Source organism: Salvelinus sp. IW2-2015, linkage group LG14, assembly GCF_002910315.2.
Source record: "Salvelinus sp. IW2-2015 linkage group LG14, ASM291031v2, whole genome shotgun sequence".
Taxonomy (NCBI): domain Eukaryota; kingdom Metazoa; phylum Chordata; class Actinopteri; order Salmoniformes; family Salmonidae; genus Salvelinus; species Salvelinus sp. IW2-2015.
Genome location: NC_036854.1, coordinates 51,071,572 through 51,090,125, shown reverse-complemented (window position 1 = coordinate 51,090,125; position 18,554 = coordinate 51,071,572). Strand labels below are relative to the sequence as shown.

At 44.9% G+C, this 18,554-nt stretch overlaps 1 protein-coding gene across 1 annotated transcript in view; it reads left to right on the top strand.

The window, feature by feature from the left end:
* LOC111973179 (plexin domain-containing protein 2-like) overlaps positions 1 to 18,554 on the top strand; it is a 199,547-nt gene that overhangs the window by 73,302 nt on the left and 107,691 nt on the right. The window contains exons 4-5 of the mRNA XM_024000446.2: positions 1,883 to 1,952; positions 18,081 to 18,203. Of these exons, the coding sequence (XP_023856214.1) occupies positions 1,883 to 1,952; positions 18,081 to 18,203 (193 nt within the window). The remainder of the gene's footprint in view (positions 1 to 1,882; positions 1,953 to 18,080; positions 18,204 to 18,554) is intronic.

Here is an 18,554-nt window from a genome sequence, read left to right as displayed (position 1 = left end):
CTCCCAGACGCTTTGGGCTGTGCATCACAGGGCCTTGTACGGTCAGGAGYCAGAGAAAAGGGTGGCATGACAAGAGGGAGGAGGGTGGATGAAGTCACTTAGAAAGTGTAACCGGGGAAAACAATGGAACAGTGGCCCGACCACAACAAATAAAGACACAAAATAGAGTTTCACATTGTGTCTTCTCCCCAACCACCTTCAATCACTAGATGATGGATTGAACTGTACAAACTGGGGCACAGTTTCCCTTTTAACTGAAGAGGGCAGCTTTTCCTCTTCTTCCACAGTGAAAGAAGAGCGGAAGTGGGATTGGGAAGTTTTCTCAGMGTGTGTCCCAAATGGCATCCTSTTCCCTACATAGTGCACTACCTTTGAACTATTGGCCCCGGTTAAAAGTAGTGCACTACATTGGGAATAGGGTTATTTGGGACATACAGTACGCTCAGACTTTGGCTGTGTCCAGAGAATCAATATGTTGATGCTGGACATAAATGCTCCCCTCTTTCCTCCCAACAGTCATTTGAAAGTGAATGGTCATTGAGGCAGGAGAGAAGAGGAGAGGGAGAGAAACAGGCTAAACTGAGCGCTACATCACATCAGGCACGGGCCATTTGGCCTGGGGATATCAGTGCCAGCCAGCCCAGCCGGCTGTACCAAACCCCATTCAGACCAAACAAGGACCTTCACTGTGCAGGGCACTACTTTTGTCCAGATCCCATAGGTCAGACGTAGTGCACTATATAGGAAATACGGTGCCATTTGGGAGACACCCACAGAGGTCACCATGAGGGGGAAAGGGGTGGCAGAAATGTGTCTCAGTATTTGTAGTGTTGATTTCTGGCACTATGTTGTGCCAGTCCCAGCGTGTTGGAATACCCACATAGCATAATCAGCCAATAGGCTCGTAAAAAGTTCATCAAAATAAAGCAGAGAAGCTCGGCTGTTGAACGACTGTGTTTAGTCATAGTAATTGACTGTGGTGGGCCGCAGCCAGACTCCCCCTGGTTGAATCCTGGATCATGTAGCTGTGTTAACCATGGAGTTATGCTCTCTATTCTCTATCATACACAAGATATGCTATAGAAACAACATGTATACYWCCCACATGACATCCTATTCCCTACACAGTGCCCTACTTTTGACCAGAGCGGGCRGTGATCAAAAGAAGTGCACTAGGGAATAGGGTGCCATTTGGGACGCAAATCCATGACAGAATACTGTAGTGACTCAAGTGATTGTAGAGTCCTGCTGCCTCGAAGCAGTGCTGTAAACATTCCCCTTGTCACTATAATCGATTCAGTTACTCTAACACAGTAATAYTCCCAAACAGTGTGGTAGACTGTAAAATCCAAATAGCATATGAATTCAGAAATCTATAAATGTTATACCTTACTAGGAATAAACTGTAGTCAGCTCATTCAGGCTTTTTACTGGTTGTTATCAACACATTTTAGTACTAATCTGGTTTTGAAKAGAAAATGTTATTGAAAAATGACTGACAAATACATCTGCTTTTATGTTCGAGCTCTAGGCTGAATCTGCTCTTGGGGWAAAAAGGTTTTCCATTGGGGAAACATGTTTCATCAAACTTCATGAAGGTCTATGAAACTCATAAATGCTTTCTTTTCATAACCACAATGGTGTATTTTATCCTGGGAGTTTCACATTTGCTTAAAAACAATTCACAACTTGGCATGTGGTCAAATTTAAAGTCAACTACCACAAGGACTGAAAATGGTAGAATTTAGGATTTGTCTCTCCTGAGTGCCTCTTTCTCTACACCTTCTTTCTCTGACTGAAGTTTAATCCTATTGAGTARTTTTCTGTCTTTTTGGAGCTCTCTTTCTGACCTGCGTCATCTGTGTTTTTTTTTTTCATGCAGAGAGTAAATCTTTCCTTCGATTTCCCCTTCTATGGACATTTCCTGCGTGATCTCACCGTYGCAACTGGTGGTAAGTGAACAACCTCTTCCTGAGCTACAGTGTTGATGTGATTGAGGGAGATGGAATTGATGCTAGCAGAGGTGAAATGGTGTGTGTGTGCTTGGTTTTCATTTTTTTTGCTTAGCATTGGAATTATACATAGCATYTTATTATTATTAACCTTTAGTAAGTCATACTGAGACTAAAGTCTCTTTTGCAAATGAGCCCCGCACAATYCAAAAACGAACATATCAATAGGCAGGTATAGATAAACATAAATATACACATTAAAACACACATTAAGATACAAAACACAGTTACATTTTAAAAATAATATTCTTTGTTATAAAAATCCTCAGACAGCTGTCTGAATTGCCCTAGGGACACCTAAGCATCRAATCGAAACGTCTTTTGGAGATAATTCTGAACATAGAGTGCAAGGAAGTTAAAGGTTGATTCACCTCCTAACTCTGTACACACCAAAGTAGTCTCCAGAGTCAACCAACCCTGTGAACAGCCATTCACTTATTGTTCCACGGCTGAGAAGAGTATGTAATGAGTTTAGAGAAATCATTATCGGGTGGACAGAAGCATTTATTCTGGCGACACTGTAGATAATGGTGTGTTTGCGCGCTTGTGTCTTCAATTTTGTATTTGTGTTAACTGTTTGTGTCACTGCTGTTTGTGTTTGTGTGTGTGTCTGAGATGCTGTGTGTATGTGATTGAGATCAGAATGCTGAGAAGTGCAAAGGGTCAAACAGGTTATTTTCAAATCAAATCAAATGTAATTTGTCACATGCGCTGAATACAACCTTACTGTGAAATGCTTACTTAACCAACAATGCAGTTTTAAGAAAAATACTAAAAAATAAGAAATAGATAAAAGTAACAAATAATTAAAGAACAGCAGTAAAATAACAATAGCGAGGCTATATACAGGGTGTACCGGTACAGAGTCAATGTGCGGGGCACCGGTTAGTCGAGGTAATTGAGGTAATTATGTACATGTTGTTAAAGTTATTAAAGTGATAATAACAGAGAGTAGCAGCAGCGTAAAAGGGGYGGGGGGGGGGCAATGCATATAGTCTGGGTAGCTATTTGACTAGATGTTCAGGAGTCTTATGGTTTGGGGGTAAAAGCTGTTTAGAAGCCAATTGGACCTAGACATGGCGCTCCGGTACAGCTTGCTGTGCGGTAGCAGAGAGAACAGTCTATGACTGGGGTGGCTGGAGTCTTTGACAATTTCAACCTTCCTCTGACACCACCTGGTATAGAGGTCCTGGAAGGCAGGAAACTTGGGCCCAGTGATGTACTGGGCCGGACACACTACCCTCTGTAGTGCCTTGCGGTCGGAGGCCGATCAGTTGCCATACCAGGCAGTAATGCAACCGTCAGGATGCTCTCGATGGTGCAGCTGTAGAAATTTTTGAGAATCTGAGGACCCATGCCAAATCTTTTCAGTCTCCTGAGGGGGAATAGGTTTTGTCGTGCCCTCTTCAGGATGGTCTTGGTGTGCTTGCACCATGTTAGTTTGTTGGTGATGTGTACGCCAAGGAACTTGAAGCTCTCAACCTGCTCCACTACAGCCCCGTCGATGAGAATGGGGGCGTGCTCGGTCCTCCTTTTCCTGTAGTCCACAATCTCCCTTGTCTTGATCACGTTGAGGGAGAGGTTGTTGTCCTTGCACCACACGGTCAGGTCTCTGACTTCCTCCCTATAGGCTGTCTCGTCGTTGTCGGTGATCAGGCCTACCACTGTTATGTTGTCGGAAAACTTGATGATGGTGTTGGAGTCGTGCCTGGCCATGCAGTCATGAGTGAACAGGGAGTACAGGAGGAGACTGAGCACGCACCCCTGAGGGGCCCCTGTGTTGAGAATCAGCGTGGCGGATGTGTTGTGTTGTTACCTCCCCTTACCACCGGCCATGCAAATTAACTGAACCACCAAAAACATTTCCACTGCATTTCAGCCCTGCCACAGAAGAACCAGCTGGCATCATGTCAGTGATTCTCTCATTAACACAGGTGTGAGTGTTGACGAGGAAAAGGCTGAAGATCACTCTGTCATGCTGATTGAGTTTGAATAACAGACTGGAAGCTTCAAAAGGAGGGTGGTGCTTGGAATCATTGTTCTTCCTCTGTCAACCATGGTTACCTGCAAGGAAACACGTGCCGTCATCATTGCTTTGCACAAAAAGGGCTTCACAGCCGAGGATATTGCTGCCAGTAAGATTGCACCTAAATCAACCATTTATCAGATCATCAAGAACTTCGAGGGCGGTTCAATTGTTGTGAAGAAGGCTTCAGGGCGCCCAATAAAGTCCAGGAAGCGCCAGGACCGTCTCCTAAAGTTGATTCAGCTGCGGGATCGGGGCACCACCAGTGCAGAGCTTGCTCAGGAATGGCAGCAGGTAGGTGTGAGTGCATCTGTTCGCACAGTGAGGCGAAGACTTTTGGAGGATGGCCTGGTGTCAAGAAGGGCAGCAAAGAAGCCACTTCTCTCCAGGAAAAACATCAGGGACAGACTGATAATCTGCAAAAGGTACAGGGATTGGARTGCTGAGGACTGGGGTAAAGTAATTTTCTCTGATGAATCCCCTTTCCGATTGTTTGGGGCATCCGGGAAAAAGCTGGTCTGGAAAAGACAAGGTGAGCGCTACCATCAGTCCTGTGTCATGCCAACAGTAAAGCATCCTGAGACCATTCATGTGTGGGGTTGCTTCTCAGCCAAGGGAGTGGGCTCACTCACAATTTTGCTTAAGAACACAGTCATGAATAAAGAATGGTACCAACACATCCTCCGAGAGCAACTTCTCCCAGCCATCCAGGAACAGTTTGGTGACGAACAATGCATTTTTCCACCATGATGGAMCACCTTTCCAAAAGGCAAAAGTGATAAGTGCCTCGGGGAACAAAACATTGATATTTTGGGTCCATGGCCAGGAAWCTCCCCAGACCTTAATCCCATTGAGAACTTGTGGTCAATCCTCAAGAGGTGGGTGGACAAACAAAACCCCACAAATTCTGACAAACTCCAAGCATTGGTTATGCAAGAATAGGCTGCCATCAGTCAGGATGTGGCCCAGAAGTTAATTGACAGCATGCCAGGGCGGATTGCAGAGGTCTTGAAAAAGAAGGGTCAACACTGCAAATATTGACTCTTTGCATCAACTTCATGTAATTGGCAATAAAAGGCTTTGACACTTATAAAATGCTTGTAATTATACTTCAGTATTCCATAGTAACATTTGACAAAAATATCTAAAGACACTGAAGCAGCAAACTTTGTGGAAATTAATATTTGTGTCATTCTCAAAACCTTTGGCCACGACTGCATGTACGGTCACTGTGGGGACGTCGTCATCAATGCACTTATTGATGAAGCCAGTGACTGATGTGGTGCACTCCTAAATGCCATCGGAGGAATCCCGGAACATTTTCCAGTCTGTAATAGCAAAATGAGTCCTATAGCTTAGCATCTGCTTCATCTGACCACTTTTTTATCGACCGAGTAACTTGTGCTTTCTGCTTTAATTTTAGCTTGTAAGCAGGAATCAGGAGGATAGAATTATGGTCAGATTTGCCAAATGYAGGGTGAGGGAGAGCTTTGTACGTGTRTCTGTGTGTGGAGTAAAGGTGGTATTTTTTCCCACTCTGGTTGCACATTTAACATGCTGGTAGAAATTAGGAAAACCGGATTTAAGTTRCCCTGCATTAAAGTCCCCGGCCACTAGGAGCACCGCCTCTGGATGAGCGTTTTCCTATTTGCTTATGGCCYTYTACAGCTCATTGAGTGTGGTCTTAGTGCCAGCATCGGTTTGTGCTGGTAAATAGACAGCTACGAAGAATATAGATGAAAACTCTCTAGGTAGATAGTGTGGTCTTCAGCTTATTACTCTACCTCAGGCGAGCAAAACCTTGAGACTTCCTTAGATATCGTGCAACAGCCACCTCTTTATTACCAGAGGCTGCTGTTCTGTCCTGCTGATAGAGTGTATAACCCGTCAGCTGTATGTTATTCATGTCGTCGTTCAGCCACGACTCGGTGTAACATAAGATATTATGTTTTAATATCCCGTTGGTAGGATATACGTGCTTGTAGTTCGTCCACTTTGTTATCCAGCGATTGTACGTTAGCCAATAGTACCGTTGGCACAGGCAGATTAGCCACTGTCGCCGGATCCTCACAAGGCACCCTGATCTCCTTTTGCAAAACCTCAATCTCTTTCTGCTGCTAATGACGGAGATGAGGGCCTGTTCGGGTGTCTGGAGTAAATACCTCTCGTCCGACTCATTAAAGAAACATTCTTAGTCCAATTCAAGGTGAGGAATCGCTGTTCTGATGTCCAGAAGCTCTTTTCGGTCATAAGAGACGGTAGCAGCAACATTATGTACAAAATATATTACAAACAATACAAAAAAGAATAATACCACAGTTGGTAAAGAGCCCATAAAACGGCAGCCATCCCCTCCGGCGCCATCTTTATCTTGCCTCCTCAGTCTGTAGACTGGGAAGTTACCGCCAGCCCAGCCAAACGAACTGAGGGAGGATTGAAAACCCTCGTCTGACACAGACCGCAGTACAAAACCACCAGCAGCCCTCAGCACAAGTCCTCCAGGCAGTTGGTACAAAACCACCTACAACACTCAGCATCAATGGCCAGRCTGCTAGACTTGGGGGGGAAACCACCACCACTCCTAGTCCCCAACACTCAGCAATACCAACCAGTCCTGGGATGCATCCCAAATGGCACCATATTCCCTACATAGTGCARTACTTTTGACCAGGGCCCACAGGGGCGCGTTGCAGGGAAAAARCAGACCAGGGTTTGGACTTGGAAAATGACCTACACTGCCAAGTGCTGTAATAATAACCTATTGATATACATGTGTATTGGGAGTGATATGACAGTATGAACAAGCGTGTGTGTAACAGACCAGAGCGAGTCAGACACGTTCGAAAAGAGGCGAGTGTGTTAGTAAATGCTCCAACGGCACTAGGGAGGAGGGAGGATGAGGAGTATTTTCCACTGAGAAGGAGGGTGAAACCACAACGTCTGCAGTGGCAATTATCACATCAAAGAGTCATGAGTATACCATACCCAACTATTCCAACAACGTCTGCTCACATTAGACTGTTACAATAATGGTAGAAATATAAATCAGCATCATCATCATTATGATTATTATCATCATCATCATCATCCGAATATATAATTTTCTTGATTTATTATTGACCTTTATAGGACAAATTACTATTATTGGGCAAAGTGAATGTTCTTCCCTAGCTACAGTATATCCCACTACCTCAGAGCTAGCTTGTAAAGCATGGAACTGCCAGAACAGTGTTGTAGTGATGAGAGATGAATAGGGATGCGTCCCAAATGGAACCTTATTCCCTATGTAGTGCGCAACTTTTGGGACTATAAAGGGGAAAGGGTGCCATACGGGACACATACAGTATAGAGGCTGTTAGCAGCTAGCAGCTAGCCCAGAAAGAGATAAAGAGTCATTCAGACAGAGACGGTGTGATGGAGGAGAGGAGGAACGGCAGGCCTCAGTACTCTGCCTCTGTAAATCCGAGTTCAAACACCTCCGTTTCAGCGTCTACCCCTCCCTTCATTCCCCTCTCCATCCACTACTGCTCCACCTCCCAGCCTATCAATCCATTTAGCTAGCCTTTTCCCCCTCCTGGCCCTGCCCTTCTCCAACCGTACACCATTGTAATCGTGTTATCTTCCTGTGAGTGTTAACCTTTCCATCAGTGTGGCATGGTGTAGGTCTATGAGAGGAGACACAGTTGAAGTCGGAAGTTTACGTACACTTAGGTTGGAGTCATTTAAAAACTGTCTGCCATTCTGCTTCCTAGAGATGAACGTACTTTGGTACGAAAAGTGCAAATCAATCCCAGAAAACAGCAAAGACCTTGTGAAGATGCTGGAGGAACACGGGTACAAAAGTATCTAATCCACAGTGAAATCGAGTCCAATATCGACATAACCTGAAAGGCCGCTCAGCAAGGAAGAAGCCACTGCTCCAAAACCGCCATAAAAAAGCCAGACTACGGTTGCAACTGCACATGGGGACAAAGATCGTACTTTTTGGAGAAATGTCCTCTGGTCTGATGAAACAAAATAGAACTGTTTGGCATAATGACCATTGTTATGTTTGGAGGAAAAAGGGGAGGCTTGCAAGCCGAAGAACACCATCCCAACCGTGAAGAACGGGAGTGGCAGCATCATGTTGTGGAGTGCTTTGCTGCAGGAGGGCTGGCGCACTTCACAAAATAGATGGCATCATGAGGTGGGGAAATTATGTGGATATTTTGAAGCAACATCTCAAGACATGAGTCAGGAAGTTAAAGCTTGGTCGCAAATGGGTCTTCTAAATCGACAATGACCCCAAGCATACTTCCAAAGTTGTGGCAAAATGGCTTAAGGACAACAAAGTCAAGGTATTGGAGGGGCTGTCACAAAGCCCCTGACCTCAATCCTATAGAAATTTGTGGGCAGAACTGAAAAAAGCGTGTGTGAGCAAGGAGGCCTACAAACCTGACTCAGTTACACCAGCTCTGTCAGGAGGAATGGGCCAAAATTCAACCAACTTATTGTATGAAGCTTGTGGAAGGCTACCCGAAACGTTTGACCCAAGTTAAACAATTTAAAGGCAATGCTACCAAATACTAATTGAGTGTATGTAAACTTCTGACCCACTGGGAATGTGATGAAAGAAATAAAAGCTTAAATAAATCATTCTCTCTACTATTATTCTGACATTTCACATTCTTAAAAGAAAGTGGGGATCCTAACTGACCTAAGACCGGAATTTTTACTYGGATTAAATGTCAGGAWWTGTGAAAAACMGAGTTTAAATGTATTTGGCTAAGGTGTATGTAAACTTCCGACATCAACTGTATGGTCCTGCCTGCAGCCAGATAGTGGAGAGGAGAGGGTCAGTACAGGGGGTTTCAGAGTAGKGCTGTGTCCAAGTAATCAAATAGACAAACACACTGAGAACAGAGACTTTATAATGGCGCTGGAGAGGATGGCTGCTGTTCTATGGGCTCTTAACCAAKCGTACTATWTWMWTTMTTTTTTTWCATKGTTTGTAACTTATTTTGTACATAATGTTGCTGCTACRGTCTCTTATGACCGAAAAGAGCTTCTGGACATCAGAACAGCGAWTACCCTACTTGAATTGGACAAATKATTTTTCTTTAATGAGTCAGACGAGAGGGATTTACTCCAGACACCCGAACAGACCCTCATCTCCGTCATTAGCAGCAGAAAGAGACTGAGGTTTTGCAAAAGGAGATCGGGGTGCCTTGTGAGGATCAGGCGACGAGTTGCTAATCTGCCTGTGCCATCGGTAATATTGGCCAACGTACAATCGCTGGATAATAAAATGGACAAACTAACAGCATGTATATTCTACCAACGGGACATTAAAGACTGTAATATCTTATGTTTCACAGAGTCATGGCTGAACAACGACATGAACAAAATACAGCTGGCGGGTTATACACTGTACCGGCAGGATAGAATAACAGCCTCTGGTAATAAAGGGGCGGCATTCTATGTATATTTGTGAACAACACCTGGTGCACGATATCTAAGGAAGTCTCGAGGTTTTGCTCGCCTGAGGTAGAGTATCACATGATAATCTGTAGACCATCACAAACCGATGCCGACACTAAGACCGCTCTCAATGAGCTGTATAAGGCCATAAGCAAACAGGAAAACGCTCATCCAGAGGRGGCGCTCCTATTGGCCGGGGACTTTAATGCAGGGAAACTTAAATCRYTTTTACCTCATTTCTACCAGCATGTTAAATGTGGAACCAGAGGGGAAAAAAGARTACCTTTACTCCACACACAGAGACGCGTACAAAGCTCTCCCTCGCCCTCCTTTTGGCAAATCTGACTATAATTATATCCTCCTGATTCCTGCATACAAGCTCAAATTAAAGCAGGAAGTACCAGTGYCTCGGTCAATAKAAAAGTGGTCAGATGAAGCAGATGCTAAGCTACAGGACTAGTACAGACTGGAATACGTTCCGGGATTCTTCCGATGGCATTGAGGAGTACACCTCATCAGTCACTGGCTTTATCAATAACTGCATCGAGGACCTCGCCCCCACAGTGACCGTACGTACATACCCCAACCAAAAGCCATGGATTACAGACAACATCCGCACTGAGCTAATAGGTAGAGCTGCCACTTTCAAGGAGCGGGACTCTAACCCAAAAGCTTATAAGAAATCCCGCTGTGCCCTCCGACGAACCATCAAACAGGTAAAGCTTCACCACAGGACTAAGACCGAATCGTACTACACCGGCTCTGACACTCGTCGGATGTGGCAGGGCTTGCAAACTATTACAGACTACAAAGCGAAGCACAGCTGAGGGCTGRCCAGTGACACGAGCCAACCAGAGGAGCTAAATTACTTCTATGCTCGCTTTGAGGCTAGTAAGACTGAAACATGCATGAGAGCCTCAGCTGTTCCGGACAACAGTGCGATCATGCTTTCTGCAGCCGATGTAAGGACTTTAAACAGGTCAACTATCACAAGGCCGCAGGGCCTGACAGATTACTAGGACGTGTACTCCGAGCATGCGCTGACCAACTGTCAAGTGTCTTCACTGACATTTTCAACCTCTCCCTGTCTGAGTCTGTAATACTAACATGTTTCAAGCAGACCACCATAGTCCCTGTGCCCAAGAACACTAAGGTAACCTGCCTAAATGACTACCAACCTGTAGCACTCACGTMTGTAGCCATGAAGTGRTTTGAAAGGCTGGTCATGGCTCACATTAACACCATTATCCCAGAAACCCTAGATCCACTCCAATTTGCATACATCCCCAACAGATCCACAGATGATGCAATCTCTATTGCACTCCACACTGCCCWTTCCCACCTGGACAAAAGGAACACCCATGTGAGAATGCTATTCAWTGACTACAGCTRAGCATTCAACACCACAGCGCCCTCAAAGCTCATCACTAATCTAAGGACCCTGAGACTAAACACCTCCCTCTGCAACTGGATCCTGGACTTCCTGACGGACTGCCCACCGGTGGTAAGGGTAGGTAACAACACATCCGCCATGCTGATCCTCAACACGGGGGCCCCTCAGGAGTGCGTACTCAGTCCCCTCCTGTACTCCCTGTTCACTGCGTCACCAGGCACGACTGCGTCACCAGGCACGACTCCAACACCATCATCAATTTTGCAGATGACATAACAGCGGTAGGCCTGATCACCGACAACGACGAGACAGCATATAGGGAGCAAGTCAGAGACCTGACTGGGTGGTGCAAGGACAACAACCTCTCCCTCAACGTGATCAAGACAAAGGAGAATGTGGACTACAGGAAAAGGAGGACCGAGCATGCCCCCATTTTCATCAACAGGGCTGCAGCGGAGCAGGTTGAGAGCTTCAAGTTCCTTAGCCTCCACATCACCAACAAACTAACATGGTCCAATTACACCAAGACCGTCGTGAAGAGGGCACGACAAAACCTATTCCCCCTCAGGAGACAGAAAAGATTTGGCATGGGTCCTCACATCATCAAAAGGTTCTACAGCTACACCATCGAGAGCATCCTGACAGGTTGCATCACTGCCTGGTATGGCAACTGATCGGCCTCCGACCGCAAAAGTCACTACAGAGGGTAGTGCGTACGGCCCACTGCATCATTGGGGCCAAGCTTCCTGCCATCCAGGACCTCTATACCAGGCGGTGGTAGACTCCAGCCACTCTAGTCATAAACTGTTCTCTCTGCTATCGCATGGCAAGCGGTACCAGAGCGCACGTCTAGGTCCAAGAGGCTTCTAAACAGGTATTCTTCTTAAACTGCATTGTTGGTTTAAGGGCTTGTAAATAAGCATTTCACTGTAAGGTTGTATTCGGCGCATTTGACAAATAACATTTGATTTGATTTGTCACGTTGAAATAAATCACATGACAACGCAAAACAAAGTGACATAAGACGTGGTGTCGTGACATGATGTGTTGCTTCAAATCTTTGATCTGAATCACCTCATAACAGAAGTAACAAAAGGGGTGGTGTTGTTCTATAAAGTGTTGCTGGTGCTGTCAGGGCCAAACATTGAGCAGTGTCTGGTGGTTGGAGGTTGTAGCGTTAAAGACAGGCACTGTCTGWRAGAKTATGTGTTCCAAATGGCACCCTATTTCCTATATAGTGCACTACTTTTGACCAGAGCTCTATGGGCCCTGGTCAAAGGTAGCGCACTATATAGGGAATAGGGTGTCATTTGAGACACAACCAGAGTGGTGATATGCGATCTGATCCCTCTGTAACCCCAGCTGCCAGAGAGAGCCAAGGTAGAAATGCAGCTGTGTGGTGTCTTCACCAGGCCAGCACCCCTGAAAAAAACAGCCCATACGGACACACACACATTTCACCGTCAGCGCCAGATTCCTCTGTACACACGTATTTGGCTTGTCGTCTCTGTTTTTCTCCAGGCACATTTTGGTTAAATACTTTGTTTCATGGGGATGCCACAGGGCTGATGTAGAAGCTCGTCACAGAAGCCACAGAGGAGTGTGTGGAATGCAGTGGAACAACAAGGCAGCTAGTAAACACACGCACGCACGCACGCACGCACACACACTTAATTAAATCCTCTGCCACTCACACACACTTGCACACTAACAGGCACACAGAGGAAGGAGAAAGACACAAGGTGGTCACTCAGTATGCACTCGCTGGGCACAGACATCAATTCAACGTCTATTCCACATTGGTTCAACGTAATTTCATTGAAATGATGTGAAAACAATGTTGATTCAACCAGTATGTGCCCAGTAGGGAGACAGTAGTGAGACCAGTTGTTTCTCCTCTCTTTCTGTCTGGCCTTCTCTATGCGTGTCATAAGCCCCTGTCATTACGACTACACAGGAACAATGAGGACAGCCTCTATCTTAATTGAAGAGGTGGTTTTCTCTGCCGCTGTTTGGCGATAAGACAAGATAATGGCCAGATACACTGCAGATGCTTGTGTCGGACGTATATGTGTGTGTGTGTGTGTGTGCATGTGTTCCTTCTATCCTGGCTGCTCTCTGCTCCAGACAGCTGTTTTAAACTCTGAGATCACTCCAGAACTAAACATAGGCTCAGTATGGAGAAACAACTGGCTTGTTTGGACAGAATGTCCAATAAAGTAGAATGGCTGGTCAAGAGTTTGTGGTAATGCTCCCTCCAGTATATACAGAACAGTACTCCCTGATACCCGAACATATAAACAGGGCTGAAAATGGAACAATCTCATTGTTTCACGTCTACCCCCTCTCTATTTGGCATTGTCTCTGTGTGTCTCCATCTCTCTCTTACTCTCTCTTTCTTTCTTGTTCTTTCTCCTTCTCACCCTCCTATCCCGCTCTCTCCTCCTCTCTCTCTCTCTGTCTTCTCCGTCTCTCACACTCCCTCTTTTTCGCTTTTTCATTCGGCTACCAATTGTCCTGGCTGAATCGTTCATCATCTACTGTCCAGTCCCCCTCCTTAAAGTGATGGCCATAACAAGTTCGCCTGCCAGGTAGCCTAGCAGTGTGAGCGTTGGGACAGTAACCAGAAGGTTGAGTGTTCAAATTCCAGAGTTAGCACGGGGGGAAAAAATCTGTTGTTCTGCCCTTGAGCAAGGCAGTTAACCCCCATAACAACTTCCACCTGGGTACCAATGATGTCCATCAATGCAGCCCCCCTGCACCTCTCTGATTCAGAGGTGGTTGGGTTAAATGCAGGAAGGCATATTTCAGTTGAATGCATTCAGTTGCACAACTGACTAGGTATCCCGCTTCCCTATTGAATGACTCTCTTTCTGGGTGTCTGTTCTTAAGCGTATTGAGAGACTGACTGATTTCTCCCAAGCTGTCGGGTGGCTGTTTTTGTGTTCGCAGTAGATTGTTAGAAAAGTCTCTCTCATTTACCCAGAGAAGCAGGCACAGAGCCAAACGTCTCCTCACAGCTTGCATTTAACATAGGGGCGTGTGTGTGTGTCCCTGATGGTCATTGTGTGGTTATGATGCAGGCCTGCACTGTACTTCTTAGTCTGGGCCCCTCTGTGCTGTTTCAAGATAGAAKGAAAGAAAAGAGAGAAAGATGGGGGAAACAAGGTGTGGCGTAGAAAAGGAAAGTTAGATAAGGTACATATTTGGGCTGCTGTTGGGTAAACACTAGAGCTGATGGAATGCAATGATTGAGTCYGAGTTAAATAATTTGTGTCAAACTCCCCCAGTGTGTTGTGAGAGAGAGAGGGAGATAAAGAGAAAGAGAAAGCAATCATTCAAGAGCAGTTAGATGAAAGGATAAGGCTAGGTAGGCCACTATACCCCCCCTCCCCTCTCAATCTCCTCTCTCCTTTCCTTGAATGTCTCTCTCTCTCTCTCACCCCACCCTCACCCATGTTTACCTAGTAGGCCCACAGGTATGCCAACTGGAGACAAACACTGGCCAGGTAGACTCAACTTCCCCTCCTCCTACTCCTCCTCCCCTTCTTCTCCTCCTTCAATACCCCTCATCCTCCCCTCCTTCATGGCCAGATAGACTCAACTCCTCCTCCTCCTCACCTCATCCTCCTATCTTCCCCTCCTCCATGGCCAGGTAGACTCAACTCCCCCTCCTGCTCCTCCCCTCCTTCTATCCTCCTGTTCTCAAATATCTCCACAGTTCCACAGTTCTGAGTTCTGCTGACTGCACTGGTGGGGGCACAGAGATATACAAACACCCACTGTGCTGAGTGGGGGCTACACTTGACTGTGAGGTCCTTAAGAACAGGATTGATTCCTCACTGGGAGGGACTGTGCTCTTGGCCTTTCTCGTGATGTATTTTTTTTTTTTTTACAGCCGTTGTTGAAGACACATGATGACACAAAATGGCGGTGAAMTGACTGCAGCTTCATGTGACCTTTTAAGAATGCTTTTTTGCTATTTTTAGCTATTTTTCTCTGTGGTTTTTACTGTCAAAGTTTCAGTCTCAAATCTCTGTTAGGCACCCCCCCTCAAAGCAAGAAGGCAAGGGAAGATGAGGACATGCAGCCATTTTGTTTTATTTAATGCATCTTCACAGCCGCTGACATTGCTATACCTCTCTGTCACAGAATAAAAAAAGATTTTGTTTCTGGCATCATCAATGTTAATGTACCCCTCTATGTAAAGAATATTTCCTTAAGATGAATAGCCAGTACTTTTTGTTTCACAGGGGTACATTAATAACAATGGCAACMGGCCGATAAGTAGTAAATTATGCAGGTCTACTTTGTGTTGATTGAGTATGGTGTGCTCAGCAGYCATACTGTATATATTTATCCTTAATGCTGTTTGTAAGGACACATAAATTGCATAATTGGCATATACATTACTCTTACTGAATTTCCACGTGGGTGAGGATATTGGAAATGTAATCAAAGCCTATTGGATGATAATGTAACGATCGTCTATGGTGGTAGAAGGATCGGACCAAAGCGCAGCGTGGTAAGTGTTCATGTCTTTAATATCAATCCAAAAACTGAACACAGGAACAAAAACAATAAACGATGATCAAACGAAACAGTACCGTGTGGCGACAAACACTGACACGGAAACAAACACCCACAAACAAAAAAGTGAAACCCAGGCTACCTAAGTATGATTCTCAATCAGGGACAACGATTGACAGCTGCCTCTGATTGAGAACCATACCAGGCCGAACTCAAAACCCCAACATAGAAAAACACACATAGACTGCCCACCCCAACTCACGCCCTGACCATACTAAATAAAGACAAAACAAAGGAAATAAAGGTCAGAACGTGACAGATAACTTGTTTTTAACTAGGACAGAGGAATTTATAACTGACTTAACATGGGTACAGCAAATCCCCTTATTATATGGGAAACTTTTAAATGTGGCTTTAGAGGCCATGCAATTCATTACTCATCTCTAAAACAAAAGCAATACAAACTGTACCATAGAGGCTCATAATAAGTTAGAGGAAAAACAAAAAGAAATGGAGGACCTTATTCAAGAAAGATCAAGTGTAATATATTATACAAATTAAGCAAACTGGAGGGTGTATGGGGAAAAATGCACCAAATTATTTTTTTATCTTCAAGATAGAAATGCTACCTTAGGAATAATAGTGAAGACATCAACACTATGAAATAACACATATGGAATCATGTAGTAACTAAATAAGTGCTAAACAAATTTGTAACCGTTAATTACCTAAGCAAGTCAGTTAAGAACAAATTCTTATTTACAATGACGGTCTACCCCAGCCAAACCAGGACGACACTGGGCCAATTGTGCACCARCCTATGGGACTCCCAATCACAGCCAGATGTAATGGATTCAACCCAGGGATGTAATGACACCTCTAGCACTGAYATGCTGTGCCTTAGACCGCTGCGCCACTCGGGAACCCTGGTTCAAAWATWTCAGATCCTTCAAAGTAGCSACTCTTTACCTTGATGACAGCTTGCACACTCTTGGCATTCTCTCAACCAGCTTCATGAGGTAGTCACCTGGAATGCATTTCAATTAACAGGTGTGCCTTGTTAAGTTAATTTGTGGAACTTCTATACTTCTTAATGCGTATGAGCCAATCAGTTGTGTTGTGACAAGGTAGGGATGGTATACAGAAGAATAGCGCTAATTTGGAAAGACGAAGTTCATATTATGACAAGAACAGCTGAAAAGCGAAGAGAAGAACGACAGTCCATCATTAACGTTTAAGACAGACGAAGGTCAGTCAATACGGAAAATGTCAAGAACTTTTAAGTTTCTTCAAGTGCAGTTGCAAAAAACCATCAAAGCACTATGATGAAACTGGCTCTCATTGAGGACCGCCACAGGAAAGGAAGACCGAGTCACCTCTGCTGCAGAGGATAAGTTCATTAGAGTTACCACGCCTCAGAAATTGCAGCCCAAATAAATTCTTCACAGAGTTCAAGTAATAGACACATCTTAACATCAACTGTTCAGAGGAGACTGCGTGAATCAGGCCTTCATGGTGTGAATTACTGCAAAGTCACACTCTACTGTACTAAAAGACACCAATAAGAAAGAAGAGATTTACTTGGGCCAAGAAAATGAGCAATGGGATTTAGACGTGGAAGTCTGTCCTTTTGCCGATGAGTACAAATTTTGAGATTTTTGGTTCCAACCGCTGTGTCTTTGTGAGACGCAGAGTAGAGTGAACGGATGATCTCGCATGTGTGGGTTCCAACCGTGAAGCATGGAGGAGGAATGTGTGATGTGTGGGGGTGTTTTTGCTGGTGAAACGTGTGTTGATTTATTTAGAATTCAATGCACAATTAACCAGATGCATGCTACCACAGCATTCTGCAGCATACGCCATCCATCTGGTTTGCGCTTATGGGACTATCATTTGTTTTTCAACAGAACATGACCCAACACACCTCCAGGCCTGTTTAAGGGCTGTTTGACAAAGAAAGAAGAGGATGAAGTGCCTGCATCAGATGACCTGGCCTCCACAAACACCGAGCCTCAAACCCCAATTTATTTAACATATTTTATTTCACCTTTATTTAACCAGTAGGCCCGTTGAGAACAAGTTCTCATTTACAACTGCGACCTGGCCAGGATAAAGCAAAGTAGTGCGACACAAACAACAACACAGAGTTACATATGGAATAAACAAACGTACAGTCAATAACTCAATTTAGACGATTTGGGAGTTGGACCGCAGAGTGAAGGAAAGGCAGCCAACAAGTGATATGTTGATACTGTACGCTGATGATTCATGTTTTCTTTTACATCCACAACTTGGATCCTATCCTATTTGRCCTATTTCACGTGTGAATTGGAAATGTGTTTTTGTCATATTCCGACTCTCCCTGAGACACCCGTGGAGAGTGGGACCACGTCCAGGGTCTGCCATTATCAACAGCAACCCTGGAGCAATTAGGGTTATATGCCTTGCTCAATTCGAAACTGGTGACCCTTTGGTCACCAACGCTCTAACCGTGAGAGTAACTGCTAGTGTTTGTACTGTATGTGRGTGTGTGTGTATGGTTTGAGTGTCAGGCAGAGAAGGAAGCTTAGCCTGGGGACATTGACATGCGGATTGTTGTGTTGTGGCGACGATTGTATTTAATGAGTAATATCTGCTGTATGTTTTCCCCCTCACTCAGGGTTCATCTACACAGGGGATGTGGTCCACAGAATGCTGACGGCCACCCAGTACATCGCCCCCCTCATGGCCAACTTTGACCCTAGTGTCTCCAGGAACTCAACCGTTATCTACTTCGACAATGGTACATGGCATTCAATGTCTTTTCTCTGTCTTTCTTCATATTGTAGCAACCACAAAAAACATATTCAAATCAAGAGCCCTTTGAGACTTGGTCAAAAGTGGTGCACTATTTAGGGAATAGGGTGCCGTTACACTCAAACAAATGCCGCGTTAAAACAACCCAATATGGGTAAATATTGGACAGAACACATGTTGGGTTATTTTAATCCAGCCAGTTAGGTCACTCAGTTGGGTTGTTGGGTTGTTGATTCTGGTTATTGAGCAGTGACCCACCGGGTAAGATTAGAAGACTGGAAGCGTGGCTTAGTAGGGCATGGCTAGTTATTTTTGGCACCTGTAAGCCGCAAAATGC